We start from the raw sequence: 22,325 nt of genomic DNA on the forward strand, positions 1-22,325 counted from the left end.
GCTATTTGCTGGAATGTATTTTTTTTAATAAACGCAGAACTACTCAAATGTGTGTCTTTAAAAAGATATATCCATTTTACCTAACCTAACTTATTGGCACAAGAGTATTTATAATTTTTCCTTATTAGCTTCTTAATTTCTGTACAGTTTGCAGTAGTGTCCTTTACCTTACTAAATTTTGTGCTCCTTATGTTTTTTCCAGGAAATTTTCTTTAAGATATTTTTACATATAAAATCAGTCATTTGTAAATCAAGGTAATTTTCTTTTAAAAAATTTATTTATTTATTTATTTGACAGAGAGAGCGAGCAAGATCACAAGTAGGCAGAGAGGCAAGAAGGAAGCAGGCTCCCTGCCAAGCAGAAAGCCCGATGCAGGGCTTGATCCCAGGACCCTGCGATTATGACCTGAGCTGAAGGCAGAGGTTTTAACCCACTGAGCCACACAGGTGCCCCAATCATGGTAATTTTCTAATTTTTCTGAAATCATGTCTTATTTCACTCTCCTGCCTAATTACAGGCAGTATTAAATACAATTGTGATACTTCTATGTACTAGCAACAAACATGAGGTGGCCTTTTGTCAAATAACATGCACTCACATACCTACTTTTTTAAAAATTGAGTTAAGATATAACCTACTACTTTTTTTAATCTGGAGCAGAGGCTGACAAACTGTGGCCCCAGGTTAAACCTGGCCTACCACCTGTTTTTGTAAATACAATTTTATTGGAACATATTCATTTGCTTATATATTGTCTGTGGTTACTTTGCCTTACAATGGCAGAGTTAAGTAGTTGTGAAAGAACTTCTTATGGCCTAAGAAGCCTAAAATATTTACCCTCTGGTTCTTTATAACAAGTTTGCTGACCCCCCTAATATAAAGGATTCTTTTTTTAATCAAGAATAGATGCTAGATTTTATCAAATGTCTTCTTGGGTAAGTATAAAATGAATTCACATTTTCCCCTTTAATCTAATTGTATGGCAAATTATATTGATATATTCCTAATTGTACCGTCCCTGCATTCTGGAACAAAATGCACTCAGTTAAGTTGTTTTATAGCTGGGATTCTTTCAATACTTATAATAGGATTTTTTTCTGAGTGAGATTGGTCTAACAGGTTTCTTCCCAATATCTGCCAGCCTTGTAAAAAGAACTAAGAAATTCTGCTTTTTGAAGTATTTCCTGATTATCCTTAACAAATGTGGTATCTCCTCTGAATTTTCAGTATACTTCAAGCAACTGTTACCAAAGTTAATCATACCTGGACTATGTTAAAGGTATTTAACTTTAATTCTCCTTCCACTACCTGGAAGGGAAAGGATATAGGAAGGAAAACATTTATGTTAAAAGGCTATAACCCATCTTTATATACTGCACTAGTAGCTAGGAATGTGTTTTATATTAGGCATTGAATATTTACTAATGTTTCTAATGCCTTTTTTTTCTCCTCCTGAGCCTGCTAATCAGATTCCAACTTTATGTATGGTGAATATATATTACTCGTGCAATTTTTAAAAAATTAAACTATTAAAATATAGAGTCATTTCTTTAAGAATCAAATACTAAGGCTAATTTGATAGACACACTATTTTAAAAGAAAAGGTACAGCTTAATTAATGCAGCTAAAGAGAAATATAGTTTATAGAATGTATTACACCTAAGTCTACACTTAAGTTTAATTCACACACAAAAAGTACTTATAAAATATGCTCTGGACAATTTTAGACTGATTTTATAAATAGCTATTTCACTTTTGGACAAATTATTTAATCTGTATGGACCTAAATTTCATCATCTATGAAATCTTGAATTTGTAACTAACTCTTAGGATCCCTTTAAGCAGTAAGATTCTAAGGATCTAAGATAATTAATTCATTTGTTTATATTAAATCTCACAAAGTTCTCAAACAAGTATATAATCCCTTTTAATAAAGAAAGAACAGGGAGGGGAAGTTGTAAAACAAGATTCATTATCCCTTGCTGAGTCTCAAAAGACTTTAAAAAGTTACCTTTGTTTCTAGAAGATGTCTTCCTTCCTGCTGATTTCAATGTTTCTTTGTTTCTTTTTTTCCTAGTTGCTTTGATTTGTCCTTGACCAGATGCAGAATCAGAGTCAGAAGAGTCAAGTTTGACTTGACGATGCCTTCTTGACTTGGATGCCTTAAGAGTTAGAAATCCAATTAACCACAATAAATCACAAAATGAATCCAACTAATAGACAATTTAGCAAAAGACAAAATACACAAAGATGGGGGAAAATAACTCATAAAAAGCACCATTATACTGGCTTGCTTAATACTTGTTGCATATATATATACACTCTTTAATCTTTCTAACAGGAAATATACTCTTTTATCTTTATAATAGGAAGGCTTCTTGCAATTGTCATCACCATCTACTCAAATTGGGTAAAAAAATGTTGTTGTTGGGTTAAAATGTAGTTGTTGCATGGCTGGGAAACAGGTATAAAAGATGAGTACTGTTTTTTACTGTCTACTAACCTAGTCTCCCTTTCTTCTAAGAACATTTATGTTCCCTACTTATCACCATGAGTCTTGAGTGGAATCACTTGACGCCTGGCTCCAGGTATGTGCCGCTCATCTAGTCAAAAGTTTCACATCACCATGGCCACTGATTTGCTCAGGGGTGGGCATGTGATCTCCACCATAGCTCAATTTTAGAATTCTGTGTAACTATTAGGAAGGAAAATTCTCCCTTTCCATTGAATCCATAGCTGGAAACATGCATAGTTGGCTGTCAGGAACACTTGAAGACAGTGAAAGCAACATAAAAGGTGAAAAACAAAGGAACACCACAAGGACATTTTAGTTATTTCAATCAATGAATTCCCTTACTTGCTTAAGCAGAGTCCTTACAGGAGTTTTCAGCTAATGCTGAAATCCAAGTATTAACAACTATTAAAAAATTACCATTCATTATATTTTAATTGTACCTCAATAAAGAAAAAACTTGCAGCTATGCTATGACACACTCTTGTAACACTTTATGGGAATTACAATTTAATTCTCATCATGTTTTAAGATACACACTAAACATCAATTAGCACTATATAATGTGGGCAGTTCTGGTTTAAAACAATTTGGATTAGTTAACTTATTGTCCTTGGTGCTTTCATTCAACAATATTTTGTGCTCAATTCACTGTGTGGGATAACAAATATGTAACACTTAACTAATCTACAATCACTTTTAATTTTTTACTTATTCCTTTTCATTTCTACAACTAGAACATGATAGTAATTTCCCACAGAAAAAGGAACTCCTATATTCATGAAAACAATCCAGGAAAAAATATGGGATTAAGCACATAAACTTATCCGTGTTCTCCCCTCAAATCCCACTAAAATGAAAGTGAGAAAATTTCTGAATAAACTTCCAAAACAGAAATAATAGAAAACAATGGAGCTGCTAAAAAAAAAAAAAAAAATTGGTAGTAGGAACAGTGAGTGACAGCTGACTTAACAGAACGAAGTCTGAAATCTAATTGCCTGTATTGAGAAAGTTACTATAAACCAAACTGATCCAAGTGGATCAGGAATTAGAATCATTAGAAATGGGTCTTAGAAATGGGTCTAAAAAAAAGCATTAGTGTCCCGTTTCCCAACCTCAAAACTACACAGCTGACCTCCCACAGAAAACAGGAGGCTTGCTCTCTGGAGAGGCTAAACCAGAGAAGCTATAGGCCTGAGGAATGGTATAGCTGAGGAAGAGGACAAAGCCTCTTACTGAAAATAGAGAAGTTAGTGAAACTTGCATAAGGAATGGTAAGCCTCTTGATTATTTTCTCTGTAGGCTCCCCAAACACTGGTGGTTGAGCCCATTTACCCTTCTTTTCCCCAGACAAGGGAATGGAGATTGCTCTCTGTTAAAAATGATGAGATCCAACAAAAAGAAATACTGAGGTTAAAAAGTCATATCTCCACTTGACCACTCTTAAATATGATCTGAGGCTCTTTAAACATTTGAAAAAAGCCACCAAAATGAAAGAGATCAAAATAAACAAAACAGCAACTCTGGGGGAAAAGACATAAACTTCAAAACACTGTTATTAACATCCTCAAGCACATAAAAGATAAAGATATTGCATCAGGAAAAAAAGACATTTTTTAAAGAAAAGATTCAGGGAAGAAAATAAAAAACCATTAGCAATAAAAAAAAAAAGTCATGGGGCGCCTGGGTGGCTCAGTGGGTTAAAAAAAAAAAGTCAGCAAAAATAAAAAATTCAATATAATGATTCAGAAGACAAAGTTTAAGCAATCTCCCTGAAAACAGAGATTGAAAACAGAAAAGAAAAAAAAAATAAAAATTCAAGAGAAGGAGCAAAAATGTAGCAAATGCTATCAAAGAAACAAACAAAAAAACAAAAAATTCTCAGAAATGAAAGTTATCTGATCAAAAGAATGCCTGCCAGGACAGCCAAAGACAATGATGGAAAAAAGACCCACACCAACTTACATTATCATAAATTTCAAAACTCAAGGGATAGAGAGAAAATCCTAAAACTTTCCATGATCAAGAATACTAAAAGCTGGGGCGCCTGGGTGGCTCAGTGGTTAAGCCGCTGCCTTCGGCTCAGGTCATGATCTCAGGGTCCTGGGATCGAGTCCCGCATCGGGCTCTCTGCTCAGCAGGGAGCCTGCTTCCTCCTCTCTCTCTCTCTCTGCCTGCCTCTCTGCCTGCATGTGATTTCTCTCTGTCAAATAAATAAATAAAATCTTTAAAAAAAAAAATAAATAAAATCTTTAAAAAAAAAAAAAGAATACTAAAAGCTGGAAGACAATAAAAAGCAAAGGCATCAAAATTCCAGGTAAATACCATTAGAGATAACTAAAAGAGAAAAAGCTCTATAGGATTATTAGACTTTTTAAACTATTCATGTATTACTCTAATGAAAAATAAAAATACTGTTAAAAAAGCATCCAGTCAATTCCTAAATTATCTTATAAAAGAAATAACTTACCTGAACAACAACTGAAAAGGCCTTTGATTTTATTCTCGCTAAAGATTCTGCCCTTTCACATCTCTGGATAAAACATAAACAGGAAGGAGGAAAAAAAAACATAAATATTAACAGAAATTAATAGATTCCCAACTATTTTGTTATCAGAAATAAGATGTGAGACAGAACGTAGGGGTCAAAGTAGTTAACATTCATTGGACTCATATTGACCAAAGACATATAAAAACACACCACATTCTCATAGCAGGTCCATAATCCCATCCCTAAGGCTACTGACTGTTATTATTTAGGATTTAAAGAGGTTCATATGAATGAAAGCCTTGGTGATTAAGGCCATCACCCCCCCTCATCTGCCTATGCCCAAAAATGGTTCCTTGTCTTATCAACTAAGATAGATAAAAACTCTGTGGAGGCAGAAGCAGTAAATAATAGCAAGCCCTCCACACTGGTTGAAAGTCGGACAAGAAGTAAGAAAAGACAAAATGCAAAAACTCTGCTCTGTCTGTGTAAGGGCAGAGAGCACCCTCCACTGTTATCTTCCTCTTTCCCTGCAGAAACACTTACCATCCTCACTTCCAATCTATACTTGATGTGTCTTTCATACAGTTTCCAGAAAACAACAAACTAATTCTTCAGAGAACTGATGTTTCAGAATTGTCTGAGATAATTGTGATAATAGTGACCAAGGGTCATGATACTTGTATACAGAATCAGAGCCACATATCAAACGAAAAGAAGCTAACTTAATTATTGCCCCATAAATAATCATATAGTGATTATTTCTGACCTCTGATTCTTGTGAATTTCCTTCTCTCTTTTCTTCTCCATCTTTAACTTTTGATTTTAAGGGTGGATTCTGAAAGAACGAAAATGTTACATATATATATTTATAATTCAAATTAACTAAAAATCAATTGCAAATCATTCTAGAGCAATGAGAATCATTTAGTTACTACAAAACTAAACGATCACTTCACATTACTACAGCATGGTTCACCACCTGACATTAGTATCAAAGTTAGGTTTCAGAACAGTTTTAAAATTTATCAATTTAATGTCTGAATCCTCCTAACTAATGAAGGAAAACACACACTTCATACAGCAGTAAGAAAATTGGTCTATCCTCCTTTCTTTCAGGTTTTTAGAGGTCTTAGCAATGCTAATTAGAGAGCTTACTAAAAGATATACTATTAAAAGAAAAAGGTACTATCAAAGCACTATAACAGAGTATCTAGTAGATTTTTACATGAATTGCTTAGGTCATTTGTGTAACCCATTTGGAACAAAGTATTCAATCTAAAATGTGCTGTCTCTCATTAAAATAAATGGGTGTACAAGAAGCAAATTGTTTCCTCTTTTCCAAGACTATCAGCTTATCACTTTCTTTATCTTTTCTAAAATTAAGTTTTGAGCCAGCCCTTTTTTTTTTTTGAACCAGCTCCCTTTTTACAATGAAAAGCCAAAAAGTGGGAGCAAATCTTTCTAAAAGACAATATATAAAATAATACTACCTATGTAGCATTTGTGAAAACACTAATACATTATCAGATACATAGTAAGTCATCAGAAATTGTTTATGTTTTTATTTTTTCCTAAAAGGATTTACTAAAATAAGATGGAATGGTGGTTTAAAAGTTAAATTGAGCAAAGCTGATTTCCAGAGTAAAAAAATTTCTCTAGGTGAAAAGGTTACTGTGGAAAATGGGCAGCCTAGCATCAGTATTTGGATCAGAAAACTAAACAGAAGATTTGTGTTGACGAGATTTGTAAATGGATAAACCCAGTCAGGAAGAGCATGCCCAATCACAACGGAAGAAGCCACAACTCAGGCCTGGCAGTCTGCTGCCATGCAGAAAAATGGAACCAGGGTTTCTGAACCACTGAATTTTTAATAATATTTTTTAGCCTTATTTATTTATTTTAGAGAGAGAAAGGGCATGGGCATGGGAAGAAGAGCAAAGGGAGAGGGGAAGAATCTCAAGCAGATTCTGTGCTGAGCCCACAGCCCAACACAGGATTCTCACAACCCTGAGATCATGACCTGAGCCAAAAATCAAGAGTTGGATGTTTAACCAACTGAGCCACCCAGGCATTCCCCCAAACCACTTACTTTTAAGAGAAGTTGGATGTCTGCAATTTTAAATGAAGCCACAAAAATTTAAATTCTAGTGATTAATTCAACATTTTAAAGCAGTGTTAGGATCAACACCGTATCAAAGAAACCACACCTGTGTGTAGGATCTGACCCAAAGACAGCCAGTGTGCAACCTCTGGAAAATGCTAAATTACAAAGATTATAATAAATCTGTGGTATACCAAGATTATAGTTACACTGATATTATATATAATGTGCATTATTTAACACATATTATAGAATTGCTACTAATAATTGTTTAATTATATAATTACAAAACAAAATGTTTGTAAGGTTAAATAACATCACATAGCTGATAACTGGCAAAGCCAGAGCTAGAAAAATAAAGCCCTCGAAATTGTAACTCTAGAAACATATAGCCACTCAACTAAGCTGCCTCTCAATTTTATCACCTCAGTCCAGCTATTTATTAGTGTATAAAGCAAATATAATGGTGAGGTATCCAACAAGCAGTCACATACCTTTCTGTCTTTGTGCCACTGCTGATGCTCCAAAACTATGTTCTTAATATTGTCAAAAAAATCATCCTTTATCAAGCTGAGGGCTTTGTCTGGATTGGATTTATCGCCTGAAATTATATGTTTCATGTTCTGATAATGATCGTGAACATTCAGCATTTCCTAAAAGTGAAAAGATGAGTTTTTTATTTCCATTTTTGAGGAGAAACTTATAAGCAAAATCAACACAAAATGACTAAGTTAATAAGAAATAATATGGTATAGTATATTGAAAATAATATAATCATGCAACCAAAATAGCACGACTTTACTAAAGAAGAGATGATGCCATCTAGCCCAGTATAAAAGTATTAAGTGTACTTATACCAGTGGGAATGTTCTATAAAATGTAAAGCACTATACAAAGGTAAAGAATTAAGAAATAAAAGAAAGTGCATGGGCTTAGAACCTTATAGGCTTGGACACTCAAATCCAGTCTGTACCTTACTGTACTGCACTTTATGGAAATTACTTCTCTGAACCTCGGTTTCCTTGTTTGTTCATTTTTTTTTAAGATTTTATTTATTTATTTGACAGAGATCACAAGTAGGCAGAGAGGCAGGCAGAGAGAGAGGGGGAAGCAGGCTCCCTGCTGAGCAGAGAGCCCGATGTGGGGCTCGATCCCAGGACTCTGGGATCATGACCTGAGCCGAAGGCAGAGGCTTAACCCGCTGAGCCACCCAGGCACCCCAGTTTCCTTGTTTTTAAGATTAGGAAAATATCACCTTCTTTATAGGGTAACTAAGATTATTAGTGAGATAACAACATAAAACATCTAACATTGTTCCTGGCATATTTTGAAAACACAACATATCATAGCCATTATTTTAACCATATAAAGACTCAGAAAAGAAATGACTGGCTCAAGGTCATATTTAAGTAACAGTTAAAATTAAAAATCAAAAGTTTCTTTTTAAAATTCCATTATAGTTAACATAGAAAGTTATATTAGTTTCAGTTGTACAATATAGTGATTCAACAAAACTAGAAGTTCTGGTCCTATTTTTTTCATTTGATTATGCCTCCTTAACCACAAAGCTAGAACTAATGAGTGACAGAATGATGACAAAAATTCAGGTGCTGATGGGCAGACTTAATAGTATTTGTGCAGAAGGAAAGTAAGGGAGTATTAAATGTAAGGATTATCAATGAGAATGGGTCGAAGACTACACTAGGACAGGACAGAGTCAACTGAGGTATTGAGGGATAAGGATCTCAAAGCAGATCTGTGGCGAGCCAAAGACCCTAGGTAGTCAGGATAACTTCATACAGAAATTTCTAGGGATAGCCATTCCATAGCTTGGCCCTTCTGACCCTCCTCCCTAACCACCCTAAAAGGACATGCCTTTATGCATCACTTCAGCTCTAAAATCTTCCACACCTATTTGCTGACATACACAATTTTTTTAAACAGAGGAACCTTTAATTCAACACCATCAGGACCTTCAATTCATACAGAAAAAGAACTTAAAATCAAAATTAAAAAGCATGTTCAAGAAGGTATGTTGAAAAATAAATTGGGACGCCTGGGTGGCTCAGTTGGTTAAGCAGCTGCCTTCGGCTCAGGTCATGATCCCAGCATCCTGGAATCGAGTCCCACATCGGGCTCCTTGCTCCGCAGGGAGCCTGCTTCTTCCTCTGACTCTGCCTTCCACTCTGTCTGCCTGTGCTTGCTCTCTCGCTTGTTCTCTCTCTGACAAATAAATAAATAAAATCTTTAAAAAAAAAAAAAAGAAAAATAAATTAACATTCCACCACCATATAAGTCCACAACCAAAAATTATAATTGGATTCAAATCGTCTTTTTCATTAAAAGAATATGGATAAGAACAATGTAATGTCTTGCTGTTCTAAAACATCCTCTGCCTCTTTAGGATTAACCTCAGTACTTCCTGGCAATCCTTTCTGCTATCCCCAAACCTTTTGTTCTTCAGTGTTTATTCCAAACTTTCTCTATTCTCAATTCCTTGAACCCTCAATGCCATTTCTTAAAGTTCAGACTAATCAGGTCTATTTCTCTTCTTCACAACAAATCATATGAATCCATTTTCACCTCCTTTCCCCAAGTTTCAAAAGAATTATGCCTTCTCCTGCTCAAGGCTAACCTCTCCACTGGGCTTCCATCATGGACTGCCTACCTTCTTTACAGCAGGAACCTTGCATTTCCATCTTTCATACAACCTCCCCTCAGTGAATCCTCATCCTAAGCCTAAATATAAACTTGAAGTTAAACAAATAATTAAAAATTGTTTAAAACACCTATTTGGCAGGGATATTATAAGGAATAAAATAATCTATAAAAAAAACATCTTGTTTAGCTCCTGTACTATACTACGTAGTATGACTAGACATTTAGTAAACAGATTCCTTCTAACACAGTAATTCTTATCTTTTGGTGAGGGGTGGGGAGGAGTGAGAGTTGGAGCATGAACACCTTTGAGAATGTGAAGGTAGTTATGGTACCTCAACCAAACCAAGCCCCCATATTTATGAGAGTTTATCATACAATGCAGGGGGAAAAGGATACATGGGCCTTCTGAACACCACCCATGGATCCCAAATTAACAATTTTTTCTTAAAAACAGCTATTTTACAGAGCATACCCAGAGTACTTTCAAAAATCAATTTGTTGGTTAAGCATCTGACTCTTAATCTCACCTCAGGTCATGATCTCACAGGTCCTGAGACTGAGCCCCACGACCCGCTCCACATTCAGTAGGCAGTCTGCTTGAGAATCGCTCTCCCTCATCCCCTCCTCCAGTCTCATACACACACTCTTTCCCTCGCTCTCAAATAAATCAATGTCTTTAAAAAAATCAATTTGCTACCTTAACTATAAACATAACAGATGAAATCTGACAGGCTAAAGCTATTAGAATATGGTAGCATCTAAAATACAGAGAAACATTTGAGCAAATTGAAAATCTGATCCCTCTTTCACTCCTGATACAAGAAAAAATTGAATACGGTTGAGGAAAAAAAAAGAAGTAACATTTGTCAAGAGTTCACTATGTGCCACATATCATCCTCAGCATTATTCAGACATAATTCAGTTTCAATTCTTACAATTGGATGAAATAAGAATGGTAATCCTAATATTAAAGAGGGGGAAACTAAGGATTAAAGAACTTAAAAAACCTGACCTAAGCTAGTACCTGGTTAGACTAACTTGCTCATGAGAATTCTCTCTCCCTTTATGTGTGTATATATTCATTCTTTTAACATGTGAATATATCATCAATTATTAGGTTGTAGTCCTGATAATGGGTATTGTTTTAAACTCAGGGCGGTGTTTTACCATGCATGTAAAACTTTATGACTCTCACTACTGATCCATGTAAAAGAAGATTTTTTTCTTAATACTGAACAACTGAAATAAAATACCAAAATACATTAGATGGTAAAGCTACTTTAAGACTGGCCTCTTAGGGGCGCCTGGGTGGCTCAGTGGGTTAAAGCCTCTGCCTTCGGCTCAGGTCATGATCCCAGGGTTCTGGGATCGAGCCCCACATCGGGCTCTCTGCTCAGCAGGGAGCCTGCTTCCTCCTCTCTCTGCCTGCCTCTCTGCCTACTTGTGATCTCTGTCTGTCAAATAAATAAAATCTTTAAAAACAAAAAAACAAAAAAACTGGCCTCTTAGGTGGAGGAGGGAAAAGAAAGCGGAGAAGTAGGAGACCCTGTTTCAACTGGTTCCCTAAAGTGTGCTAAATATCTACCAGAGCACTCTGAACACCCATAAAATCAGCCTGAGATGTAATATTATACACTTCTGGATCTCTACGGGGGCAGAAGACATCAATGGAAAGGGTGTACCTTGCTTAGATCATGGTTGATATAGTCAGCTATACATCCCCTTAACCACCTCTCACCGAAATGACGAGAGGAGGAACACCCAACAGAGGAAAAATCCAAAGACTGTGCCCTCTTCCCTAGAACTGTTGGGCTGGATATGGACATAAACAATATGTCAGAAAGGGAATTCAGGGCAACAACTATCCAGGCAATGGCTAGGCTGGAGAAAACCAATATGAGATCCAAACTCCTCTAAATACTCTAACAGCTAGGGTAACCGAGGCAGAAGACAGAATTAGTGATTTAGAGGACAAACTGATAGAGGAAAAGATCAAGAGGAGGCCTGGAACAAACAGCTTAGAAGCCATGAAAAAAGAATTAGGGAAATAAATGACACCATGAAACATTCCAACGTCAGAATTATTGGGATCCCTGAGGGGATGGAGAAAGAGAGAAGACTAGAAAATATTGTTGAAAAAATTCTGGATAAAAATTTCCCCAGTCTGGGAAATGGAACAAGCATTTGTGTCCTGGAGGCAGAAAAGACAGCCACCAAGATCAACAAATCTAGAAAAATCTCCAGACATTCGATTGCAAAATTCATGAATCATAATTTTAGACAAGAAGTTCTAAGTGCAGCTAGGGGGAAGAGATTCCTTATGTACAGAGGAACGTCCATCAGGATACCATCAGACCTGTCCACAGAAACCTGACAAGCCAGAAAGGGCTAGCAAGACATATTCAGGGCACTAAATGAGAACATGCAGCCAAGAATACTTTATCCAGCAAGTTTGACACTCAAAATGGATGGAGAGATAAAAAGCTTCCATGACCAGCAAGGTGTAAAAGAGTATGTGACCACCAAGCCAGCACTACAAGAAATATTAAGGGGGGCTTCTATAAAATAAGAAAGAACCCAAGAGTGACATAGAACAGAAATTCACAGAGACAATCTATAGAAACAAGGACTTCACAGGCAACATGCTGTCAATAAAAACTTATCTTTCAATAATCACTCTCAACATGAATGGCCTAAATGCTCCCATAAAATGGTACAAGGGACTGAATAAAACGACAGGACCCGTCCATATGCTGTCTACAAGAGACACATTTGGAACCAAAAGATACATCCAGACTGAAAGTGAAAGGATGGAGAATCATCTTTCATGCCAACAGTCCTCAAAAGAAAGCTGGGGTAGCGATTCTCATATCAGATAAATCAGATTTTAAACTAAAGACTGTAGTCAGAGATACAGAAGGACACTACATCATTCGTAAAGGGTCTATCCACCAAGAAGATCTAACAATTATAAATATATATGCCCCCAATATGGGAGCAGCCAACTACGTAAGCCAACTGTTAATCAAAATAAAAAGCCATATTGATATGAATACATTAATTATAGGGGATCTTAACATGCTACTCTCAGTAGCAGACAGATTATCCAAGCAGAAAATTAATAAGGAAACAAGAGCTTTGAATAACACATGGATCTCATAGATATATACAGAACTTTCCACCCTAAAACAATAGAATATTCATAATTTTCGAGTGCACATGGAACTTTCTCCAGAACAGACCACATACTGGATCACAAATCAGGGCTCAACTGATACCAAAAGATTGAGATTATTCCCTGCATATTCTCAGACTGCAATGCTTTAAAACTGGAACTCAACCACAAGAAAAAGTTTGGAAGGAATTAAAAACTTGGAAGCTAAAGACCAACCTGCTTAAGAATGTTTGGATCAACCAGGAAATCAAAAAAGAACTTAAACAATTCATGGAAACCAATGAGAATCAAGACAGATGGGTCTAAAACCTATGGGATACGGCAAAGGGGGAAAGACATAGCTATCCAAGCCTCACTCAAAAAAACTGAAAAATCCAGAACACACCAGCTCTCTTTACACCTTAAAGAACTGGAAAATCAACAAATTAAGCCAACCCGTGCACAAGAAGGGAAATAATCAAGATCAGAGCAGAGATCAATGAGTTACAAACTAGACATACAGTAGAACACATCAACGAAACTGAAAGCTGTTCTTTGAAAGAATCAATAAGATTGATAAACCACTGGCTAAACTAATCCAAAAGAAAAGAGAGAGGACCCAAATTAATAAAATTATGAGTGAAAGAGGACAGATCACAACTAACACCAAGGAAATAGAAACAATCATCAGAAATTACTATTCAACAGTTATATGCCAATAAGTTAAGCAACCTAGATGAAATGGATGCATTCCTGGAAGCCAATAAACTTCCAAGACTGAAACAGGAAGAAACCAACAACCTGAATATCCAGTAACAACACTGAAGCAGTGATCAAAAACCCTCCCAAAAACCAAGAGCCCAGCACCTGATGGATTCCCTGAGGAATTCTACCAAACATTCAAAGAATACCTATTCTCCTGAAGCTTTTTCAAAATAATGGAAACAGAAGGAAAATTTCCAGACTCTTTCAATGAAGTCAGCATTACCCTGATCCCCAAACCAGGCAAAGATCCCATCAAAAAGGAGAATTTCAGACCAATTTTCTTGATGAATATGGATGCCAAGATTCTCAAGATCTTAGCTAACAGGATCCAACAGTACATTATGAAGATTATCTACCATGACCAGGTGGGATTTACCTCTGGGATGCAAGGGTGGTTCAGTTTTTGGAAATCAATCAGTGAGACAGAAAAAATCAATAAGAGAAGAGAGAAGAACCACATGGTCTTCTCAATTGATGCAAAAAAAGCATTTAACCAAATACAGCATCCGTTCCTGATTAAAACTTTTCAAAGTATAGGGATAGAGGGAATATTCCTCAACTTCATAAAACCTATCTATGAAAAACCCACAGTGAAAAACATTCTCAGTGGAGAAAAGCTGACAGCCTTCCCTTTGAGATCAGGAACAGGACAAGGATGCCCACTCTCGCCACTGTTGTTCAACATAGTACTGGAAGTCCTAGCAACAGCGATCAGACAAGAAGAAATAAAAGATATTCAAATTGGCAAAGAAGAAATCAAACTCTCTCTCTTCACAGATGACATGATCCTTTATATGGCAAACCCAAAAGATTCCAACCCCAAACTACTAGAACTCATACAGCAATTCAATGATGTGGCTGGATACAAAATCAATGCATAGAAATCAGTTGCTTTCCTACACACTAACAATGAAAACACAGAAAGGGAGATTAGAGAATCAATTCCATTTACTATAGCACCAAAAACCATAAGATACCTGGGAATAAACCTAACCAAAGGATCTGTACTCAAGGAACTACAGAACACTCATGAAAGAAATTGAAGACACAAAAAGATGTAAGTTTTCCATGCTCATGATCAGAAGAAGAAACATTGTTAATGTCTACACTGCCTAGAGCAATCTATACTTTCAATGCCATCCCGATCAAAATTCCACCAGCATTTTTCAAAGTGCTAGGACAATCCTGAAATTTGTATGGAACTAGAAAAGACCCCAAATTGCTAATGAAATGTTGAAAAAGAAAAAACTGGGGGCATCACGTTTCCTGATTTCAAGCTTTACTGCAAAGCTGTGATCACCAAGACAGCATGGTACTGGCACAAACACACACACACAGACCGGTGGAACAGAACAGAGAGCCCACACATGGACCTGCAACTGTGTGGTCAAATAATCTTCAACAAAGCAGGAAAAAATATCCAATGGAACAAAAGACAGTCTCTTCAACAAATGGTGCTGGGAAAATTGGACAGCTATGTTTAGAAGAATTAATCCTGACCATTTTCTTATACCACACACAAAGAGAAACTCAAAACAGAAAAAGACTTCAACATGAAGCAGAAATCTATCAAAATCCTAGAGGCGAACATAGGCAGTAACCTCTTCAACACTGGCCACAGCAACTTCTTTCAAGACATGTCTCCAAAAGCAAAGGAAACAAAAGCAAAAATGAACCTTTGGGACTTCATCAAGATCAAAAGCTTCTGCACAGCAAAGGAAACAGTCAACAAAACAAAGGGGCAACCCACAGAATGGGAGAAGATATTTGCAAAGGATACCACAGACAAAGGGCTGATATCCAAGATCTGTAAAGAACTCCTCAAACTCAAGACTCAAAAAATAGATTACCACGTCAGAAAATGGGCAGAAGACATGAGCAGGCACTACTCCAAAGAAGACATACAAATGGCTAACAGACACATAAAAAAATGCTCATCATCATTAGCCATCAGGGAAATTCAAATCAAAACCACATTGAGATACCACCTTACAACAGTTAGAATGGCCAAAATTAACAAGACAGGAAACAAGTGTTGGAGAAGATGTGGAGAAAGGGGAACCCTTTTACACTGTTGGTGGGAATGCAAGTCGGTGCAGCCACGTTGGAAAACAGTCTTGAGATTCTTTAAGAAATTAAAAATAGAGGTACCCTATAACGCTGCAATTGAACTACTAGGTATTTACCCCAAAGATACAGATGTAGTGAAAAGATAGGCCATCTATAGCCCAATGTTCCTAGCAACAATGGCCACAATTGCTAAATTGTGGAAAGAGGCAAGATGCCCTTCAACAGACAAATGGATAAAGAAGATATGGTCCATATATACAGTGGAATATTATGCCTCCATCAGAAAGGATGAATACCAACTTTTGTATCAACATGGACGGGACTGGAGGAGATTATGTTGAGTGAAATAAGTCAAGCAGAGAGAGTTAATTATTGTATGGTTGCACTTACTTGTGGAGCATAAGGAATAACATGGGGGACATTAGTAGGAATGGAAAAGTGAATTGGGGGAAATTAGAAGGGGAGACGAACCATGATAGACTGTGCACTCTGACAAACAAACTGAGGGTTTTGGAGGGAGGGGGGTGCAGGGTTAGATGAGCCTGGTGGTGGGTATTAAGGAGGGCATGTATTGCATGGCACACTGGGTATGGTGCATAAAAAATGAATCTTGGAACACTGAAAAAATAAAAAAATAAAAAAAAGAGTGTACCTCTTATCCATAATTCTTGATTTCAAATTTTTATCAGAATAGCCTCATTGTTATTCAGTAAGTTTTTAAATAAACATGTAAAAGGGAACTTAGGAAATGAACACATTTTATTTTTTTAAAGATTTTATTTATTTGACAGACAGAGATCACAAGTAGGCAGAGAGGCAGGCAGAGAGAGGAGGAAGCAGGCTCCCCACTGAGCAGAGAGCCCGATGTGGGGCCTGATCCCGGGGCCCTGGGATCATAACCTAAGCGGAATGCAGAGGCTTTAACCCACTGAGCTACCCAGGTGCCCTAAATTTTTGTTTTATGACCTATCTAAAGTCAAATACAAATGGTGGTTTCAGTATTTGAATCTAAATACCCAAGTTCAAATACAGTCTTCTACATCTTTTTGCTTCTGAGTTTCCAGATTTATTCCATAAATTTTCATATATTAGGGTGTATTATTTCTGTTACTTTGGAGAAAAAATAAGCATTCTATCAACAGTTAAATTCATTAGAAACAACTTCAGTACCCCATAGATGAAGGTATAACTTCAATATATAGTTAATAATAACAATTTTTTTAATTTCAAGGGCAGAAAAAACAAATTTACCTCTAATACATCGGAAGTGATAAGTTTCATTACACGATCATTTGGGTCCTTAAATTCTTCTGTAACTTCAGCTCGCTGAATTTTCTTCTTCATCCTATATGATAGCTAGATGATAATGAATGTCTTTTAAAGGATATTTTTTAGATAATCCATTTCCCAAAGACTACTAAAATTTTAAAATAATCTTTAAGATGCCATGCCATATGCTTCTAACTTTAGATGATATTCAGACAAGTTACATGATTTGCCAGCTGATGTCAGAACCAGAATTAGGACTTAATGCTCTTTTAATCTAGTGTCTCATCAGTCATTAAGACTGAAGAAATAAATTTTATTAGTGGAGGTTTCAACTTTTCACCAACTGACATTAAAATTCCTTGGTCCTCTTCCAGTAACCTAGTGTCTGAAAAGGGAAATAAGCAAATGGCAGATGCCTAATCTAATTTCTTCTAACAATTTAATAGACGGCATTTAGAAACACTGCATTTAAAAGCAAAGACTAAATTGTTTGCAAAAGAAAAGTAATTAGCATTTTCCCCTATTTTAAGAAACCTTTCCAGAAGTATGAGAAATTACATGGTATCTTTTCCACTTCATGGAGATTGAGGTGCTTTATGAACAATAAAGCATTAGTTCTCATTTTGAAAAATGATCTATTTTAGACAACATACCAATTTGGGCATAGCTGTAAAGTGAAATGCTTTGTCTAGTCGTAGTTTCCTAAAAATATATGCTGCATCAAAATGTTGTGCATTTATCAAATCTTGCTGAAATTTTAAAACTTCATCCCAATCCTTCAGGGCAACTCTAATCTACAAACAAAAGTTAAAAAGTTGTTACTAAAGGTAAATCTTCTTCACAAATGTATTATATTTTTGAAACTCTGGCATTCCTATTAAAATCAGTTTGTTGTAAAAATCTTGTACCTATTTCCTATGTTGCTGAGGGAAAACAAGTATTACCTTTTGCTTTGGTTGACACAGTTGGGTGTTATATAATCCGTATAGCAGATACAAAGCACCAACTCTGATCTGGAAGGTGTATGGAGGTAAAAAATATTGCCAAGCCAAAGCTATCGCTTCTTTTGTAAACTTGTTCTTTTCTAAATTTCTCATTCTACCACTAGGAAACAAAGAGAAAATATATTAGGACTCTCAGTAAACAAGTAATGAACAAAAATTAGAAGACGTATATTCTAGCAGCTGCTAGAAACTGAAGAGGCAGTCCACATCTGATCCTTTCATAATCAAGCATGACCTAATTTTCCGCTGTGCTTCTTACCCTGAGGCACAGGCATATAGTAGGTAAACATAGTACTCTTTCTAAAGCATCAAATTTACTTGCTGAATTGGCGAGCAAAAAGGGAGAGGTTACAAATTATTCCCGGGTAAAAATTTTAAACATTTAAAATATTAAAGGGACACCTGGGTGGCTCAGTCGGTTAAGCCACTGCCTTAGGCTTAGGTCATGATCCCAAGGTCCTGGGATTGAGTCCCGCATCGGGATCCTTGTCCAGCAGGGAGCCTGCTTCTCTCTCTGCCTCTGCCTGTGACTCTGCCTGCTCTCTCTCTGACAATAAATAAATAAGAAATCTTTAAAAAAAATTTTTTTAAAATATTAAAATAATCATGGTTATATTACAGAATAAAATACAAAAATTAAACGCATTTTACATATAATGGAGATTTCCTAAATACTCTCAGGGATTCACCGTACCCCTCATTTGTCTTTGAGACATCTAGGTGAAAAAGTTAGAGAACCACAATACAACCTAACCCATGACTTCCTCTCAATTCTGCAGGGTAAAGCTCACCAAAGTAAAGAGGGTGCAGAGCAGGAAAACAACTGCTCTATACTCCCAAAGCCTACACTCTTCAAATAATAAATATACAAAAAGAATGCAAAATACCTACTGTTGTATTAGCAACCAAAGCAATTTCTAAAGAAGTAACATCATTCTTCAAGTCATCCTCACTTTTTTTCTCATTTTAGTTTTTCTTCATTAGCTAAATATTGAGGTAACCCCAGCAAAATTTTCCTTAACTGCAACTTCTCAGGAGAGATGCACTGAAAGACCACAGGTTTTGGATGCAGGCAGACATACAGTTCTCAGTATCTGCTCTACCACCTACTAGTGGTTTGATTGTGAAGATTACTTAACCTCCTTAAGCCTCAATGTCCCCTTTTAAAAAACAAAGATAATTATATACTTGCTTTTCAGAGTTCTTCTATGGATTAAATACATTAAGCTATAAACACATCACATTTAGTAGCCATTAAAAAATGAGTTCCTGGGGTGCCTGGGTGGCTCAGTTGGTTAAGCCACTGCCTTCAGCTCAGGTCATGATCCCAAGGTCCTGGGATGGAGTCCCACATCCAGCTCCCTGCTCTGCAGGAAAACCTGCTTCTCTCTCTCCCTCTGCCTGGCGCACCCCTGCTTGTGCTCTCTCTCTCTCTCTCTCTCTCCGTCAAATAAATAAAATCTTCAAAAAAACAAAATTAGTTCCTTTCCTTTCATTAACTGTACAACAAATAGCTCTCTATCTTCAAACCATGCAATGTACAAACTATGTAAGTAATTATTATATTACGACAAGAAAGAGAACTTTTACTTTTTATTCAGGAAAACACAGAGCTTGAATCACAAGAATTCAGTCCAATTATTTGAATCCAATTATTTAGAATCTAATTATTTAGCTTTTTCACTATTATGTATGTTATGCCAACGGATACTAAATTCATCCAGTCACTGTCCTCAGAGCTCTATCCAGCTGAGGGAAAAATTTAAAGCAATAATAATAATGATGATGAATAGTTACAGAGTCCTTGAGCACTTAACATGTATTATTAGCTCATTTAACCCTCAGAACTACAATGTGAAGTATTATCACTGTCTCCATTCTATAGATACAGAAGCTCAGGCAAACTTCCCCCCAAAGTCAGGTTACTGTGGGGACTCACTCCAAATCAGGCAGTGGGGCTCAGGAGCCACTCTACTACACTTCACAATACCCTGTGGTAAAAGCCCACAGATAAAGTAAGAAGAGTGCTCTAGGAAAAACAGAGTCTGAACGCCTTACTTTAGGAGGGCAAAGGAAGGCTTCCCTAAAGAACTGTCATTTGAGCTTAAAACCGAGTGAAGTCGAAGGTGACCTGGCAGAAAGAGCTGGGGGAAAGCTCCGGGCTTTTGAAACGCCTGAAGAGGGCCACAGGCAGAATGGAGCAAGTGAGGGCATGGAGGGGAACGGCAGATCAAGTCGCTGAGATGGGCTGAGGCCGGTCACGGAGGGTCTTGCCAGGCATATTAGGGAATTTGGGAATTAGGGAAGTTGAGCTTTATCCTAAGGGCAGTGGAAACCACTGGAGTGGTAAGCAGGGGAGTGACAGGATCAAATTTGCACTTTAGAAAGGCAACTTTGGTGGTCCTATGAAAAATGAATTCCGCCGGGCAGGCGTTGGTCCTTGTCTAGGTGTTTGTTTTGTTTTCAAACACGAGGTTCTAAGAGAACACCACTGCAGGGAGGGCAAGCCGGTACCAGGCAGAGGGCCTAGAGAGGGGGGCTGAGAAGGACGGCCGGGCAGAAAGAACACTGAGGAGGATGCCGCAAAAGGATGCAGCCGCAAGGAAGGAGGCCCGGCAGAGCTGGGGGCAGCTTTCTGAGACCGCCGCCTTTCTCAGCCCTTCCCAGGTGCTGCGAGGCGTTGGAGAAGAGAGCAGCTTCCTACGACCCTCCCCCCACGCCCCCCCCCCCCGACCAGAGAGAGGCGGGCAGCCGAGTAGAAACACCCACCAGAAGATGGTCCCGAACTTCATACTCCTCCAGAGCTCCGTGAAGTCCTCGAAGCGCACACTGTCCGTCTCCTGGAAGCGGCTGAGCAGCGCCTCGCAGTCCGTCTGCAGGCCTGGAGGAGTCCCCATGCCTGCGAAGCCCAGACACCACACGCGGACCAGCCCGCCGCTGTCGCCGAGGAAACCGGGACCCGACGTTCCGCCTCGAAAAGTGACGCACTTACGCTCCGTGACGTATTATCCGGGCCCGTTAGCTCCGCCTCCGGCCGGACTCGTGCGAACCGTGGTATTGTTTACTGCGCATGAGTGAATGCCAGTTCATTTTACCTCCTCAGCTCTCCTTACCAGAGGGAGCTAAGGTCAGTTCTTTAAATTTCACTGAAGAGGTTTGTATGTCAAGTGTCCTGTGAGCCCAAGAAGTATTTTAGGAGTGTATTAGGCTGGCTTGTGTAAATTGGCTTTACCCTTACTGTCACTTTCCTTTAAAGTGACCCGAGTGTGACAAGTCAACTCTGTAGCCAGGGAAGAACAGTTCCCCCTCCTCACCTACCTCCTCTTGGAAACAGGAGCTAAAGACGGTTTACTAGGAAATGGACTGGGCTCATAATGTCACAGTCTACAACCGCAATATATAGTGTCTAATGTATGTCTCTCATTTTAACCGTAGCAGTCTTCTGCAACTACAAGTTGAGAAACTTGAGAACATCTCCCTGCCGCCACCCATCCCCTACATTCATAATAATCTAACACAGTACTTAGCTGAAAGCATTTATTTATATTTATCGATTATTTGGCTTAATTGGTTCTCTCTACACTCCCATCTCCTAGCTTTTTCCTGGAGCTAGATAGGGAGCTGTATTTTGTACTTTTCACCATTTTCACGGTGCAAAGCATCCTGTATTTATTCTTTAGGAGAGGTATCTCAATATAATAGAAAGCATTAGACTATGTGTCTGTAGATCTGTTCAACTCACTTAAGTTTCCTGATTGTCGATCTATCTTTTAAATTTTATGTAATATTTTATGTATACAGAAAACCTTATGTAACATATCTGAGATAAGAAGCATAGCAATGAAACGGATATTTGTGTACCTCTACCTGTGTAGGACAGGAACACTACCAACTCTGTCACATTAATCTGTGACCGCTTCCTCTAACCTAGTCCCCTGCTCTACCACTTCCTTAGTAACAACTACCTTGTTTTGCTTCTCGTTCTCTTGTATATACAAGATACAAATTGTATATACAAGATATGTAAATATACAAATAAGACGAGCCATATACAAAAGTGTTCACAGGAGCGCATATATATGTATATATATGTATATATGTATATATATGCATATATGCACTTCTGTGAACACTTTTGTACACACCATATATATGGTATATACTTTATGACGTGTATGGATCTCAAAACAATATATTGTCTAGTTGTGGTTAGTTTTGAGTCTTATGAAAGTGGTATTGCAATTTTTTTAAGTAAGTTCTATGCCCAACTTGGAGCTTGAACTCATGGCCCAGAGAT

General features: G+C 37.4%; 1 protein-coding gene across 1 annotated transcript in view; it reads right to left on the reverse strand.

The window, feature by feature from the left end:
- SNAPC1 (small nuclear RNA activating complex polypeptide 1) overlaps positions 1-21,010 on the reverse strand; it is a 39,169-nt gene extending 18,159 nt beyond the window's left edge. The window contains exons 1-8 of the mRNA XM_082734936.1: positions 20,798-21,010; positions 17,969-18,128; positions 17,678-17,818; positions 17,007-17,111; positions 7,600-7,758; positions 5,771-5,839; positions 4,984-5,046; positions 2,013-2,163 (exon numbers count right to left, since the gene is read on the reverse strand). Of these exons, the coding sequence (XP_082591062.1) occupies positions 2,013-2,163; positions 4,984-5,046; positions 5,771-5,839; positions 7,600-7,758; positions 17,007-17,111; positions 17,678-17,818; positions 17,969-18,128; positions 20,798-20,925 (976 nt within the window). The 5' untranslated portion in view covers positions 20,926-21,010. The remainder of the gene's footprint in view (positions 1-2,012; positions 2,164-4,983; positions 5,047-5,770; positions 5,840-7,599; positions 7,759-17,006; positions 17,112-17,677; positions 17,819-17,968; positions 18,129-20,797) is intronic.
- Positions 21,011-22,325: the final 1,315 nt, after the last annotated feature.

The sequence above is a fragment of the Mustela nivalis genome, assembly GCF_964662115.1.
Source record: "Mustela nivalis genome assembly, chromosome: 6".
In the NCBI taxonomy this organism is placed as follows: domain Eukaryota; kingdom Metazoa; phylum Chordata; class Mammalia; order Carnivora; family Mustelidae; genus Mustela; species Mustela nivalis.